The sequence below is a fragment of the Adiantum capillus-veneris genome, chromosome 10 (genome assembly GCF_014529385.1).
Source record: "Adiantum capillus-veneris isolate H3 chromosome 10, ASM1452938v2, whole genome shotgun sequence".
Classification (NCBI taxonomy): Eukaryota; Viridiplantae; Streptophyta; class Polypodiopsida; order Polypodiales; family Pteridaceae; genus Adiantum; species Adiantum capillus-veneris.
Genome location: NC_140940.1, coordinates 97,094,804 through 97,096,815, shown reverse-complemented (window position 1 = coordinate 97,096,815; position 2,012 = coordinate 97,094,804). Strand labels below are relative to the sequence as shown.

At 46.2% G+C, this 2,012-nt stretch overlaps 1 protein-coding gene across 1 annotated transcript; it reads left to right on the top strand.

Annotated features, from left to right (window-relative positions):
- Positions 1 to 1,062: 1,062 nt before the first annotated feature.
- LOC147449310 (uncharacterized) lies at positions 1,063 to 1,665 on the top strand. The gene has a single exon (XM_086521540.1). It carries the CDS (start codon positions 1,063 to 1,065, stop codon positions 1,663 to 1,665), a length of 603 nt encoding a protein of 200 aa, XP_086377666.1.
- Positions 1,666 to 2,012: the final 347 nt, after the last annotated feature.

Below are 2,012 nucleotides of genomic sequence, written 5' to 3'. Positions count from 1 at the left end.
AGGCGTGTGCTGGCGCAGCTGGCGACTAAGCACGGGAGGACGTGACCTGCTCTGATACCAATTGTTGGAATTAGGGTTGTAGAGAAACACACGCAGCTTGGAGAAGACGAAGGAAGCTCAAGGCACACAATAGAGAGTGTATTACTTGGTGTGCAATGGAAAAAATAGATAGCCCTAGAGTGATGGACGTATATACAATGCACGGGGGAAAAAACCTCCTAAAGAGGGAAAAAATGCCCCGGCGGTCCTAGTGTGTTCACACACATCACTACCACATGTATATGGTAACATACAGAATTGGGATGAGTGTATGCATCAGTGGGTACAAGTGTGGGATGGTGGGTTTCCGATAAGGGTTTGCGGTTATGGTCGAGTGTGTGTAGCCGTGATTGCTTGAAGGTGGTTTGTACTATAAAGGTTGGAAGAAAGTGTGCGTGTGTGTGTGATTCTATGTGGTTAGGGGTGCGGATTAATCCCTGGGCTATAGAGAGGTAAGCTTGGAGTGTGTTGGGTTTGTTCCCCCTTCCCATCAATGGTGCCCCCACTGAGGATCTACTGATTGCTCCTCGGTGAAGTATTTTGAGCATTTGCGGAGATGAAGCCAAATTTAAGGCACTACCATTGGTTCTACAAGGATGAGCCAAAGCCTGGTTTGAAGGATTGAAGGTTGCAGATCGGCAGTCGCTGAGCGAGATTCGCAAGCGGTTTGTTGAAGCTTTTTAGAAGCGGGTTTCTCCATCGGACTTGGGTGAGCAATTGAGTAGGCTGAAGCAGGATTTAAGTGAAGATTTTGCTTTGTTTCTGGATAAATTTGAGTCTATTTGGGAGAAACTAGTTGTTGTTACATGTGTGCAAAATGGAGATCATTTCAAGCGAGAGCAGTTTCTAGCCTGCTTGCATCCACGAATCAAGAAGAAGGTCGAGTGTGGTGATGCAGAGGACTATGGTCAAATGGTTTGCTTGGCGAAGGTAAAGAGTAGGAAAGTAAAGAGGAAGCTAGAGATCGGTTTGTTGGAGCCGACAGACTATGGATATAGCTCGACAACGGAGTTGCATCATGCCATGAAGCCAAAGGGGAGTTCAAACGTCAAAGAGGTAGTTGCTTCATTGTTGGTAAGCCATTTTGGTTCTTTGTTTCAATTTGTGCCTCTAGTTTGGTGTGCTATTGTACAAGGGTGTGTTAGCCCGGCTAGCAAGGATGCGGTCCTAGCCGAAGTGTGTATGCATGAAGAATCAAATGAAGCTATGGATCAAAGCTCACAGGACACGCTTGAAGTTGTTGGCAAAGCGATGGTCGAAGCTAGCAAGGGGGTTGGGCAACCTTGCCCCACTGATCGTGTTGAAGAGCGGCAATGCATCTCAGAAGGTATTGGCGATGTCGACCTACCAGAAAATGAGGTACTAGATGGATGTTTTTCTCGCTTAGTAGATGATATGGTCATAGAAGAAGTCCTTGAAGAGCAGGAAACTATGGTCAAGCAATCCAATTTGTTCTCACTTGAAGTGGTTGAAGATGAAGTATCAAAGGCTATGGTAGACGAAGACTTGCATGGTGAGTCATGTATGAGGTGTATGCCATTTGAAGGACCTACAACAGAGGGTATGCTTGTGAGGCAGGGAGGCTTGGTTCTCCAAGAAGAAGCACCATTGGAAGACAGGTTGTAAAAGAATTGTGCCATGTTGTTGATGGTCATGTTGCTGAAGGTTGCTTGGCAGGCAACTGTGTACCGATTGAAAAGTTTTTTGGGAGAAGATTATGTTATGGAGAGCTCTCTAGCAGGTAAGAGCATAATGATGTGTGGTGCAGATGCTTCGGAGGTGGGTGAACGGACTCATTTTGTGTACCAGGAAGGCTTGTGGATGCAGGTTGTTCAATGTTTGTGGTGCGGACAGCTACATGCATGGTTGGCTTACAGATTTATAGGTGCAAAGCGGGAATGGTTTCTGTATGTTTTACAGATGGGTGGTAATGCTCAAAATCATCAGTTTGACCCAGGAGGGGCCTACACTGC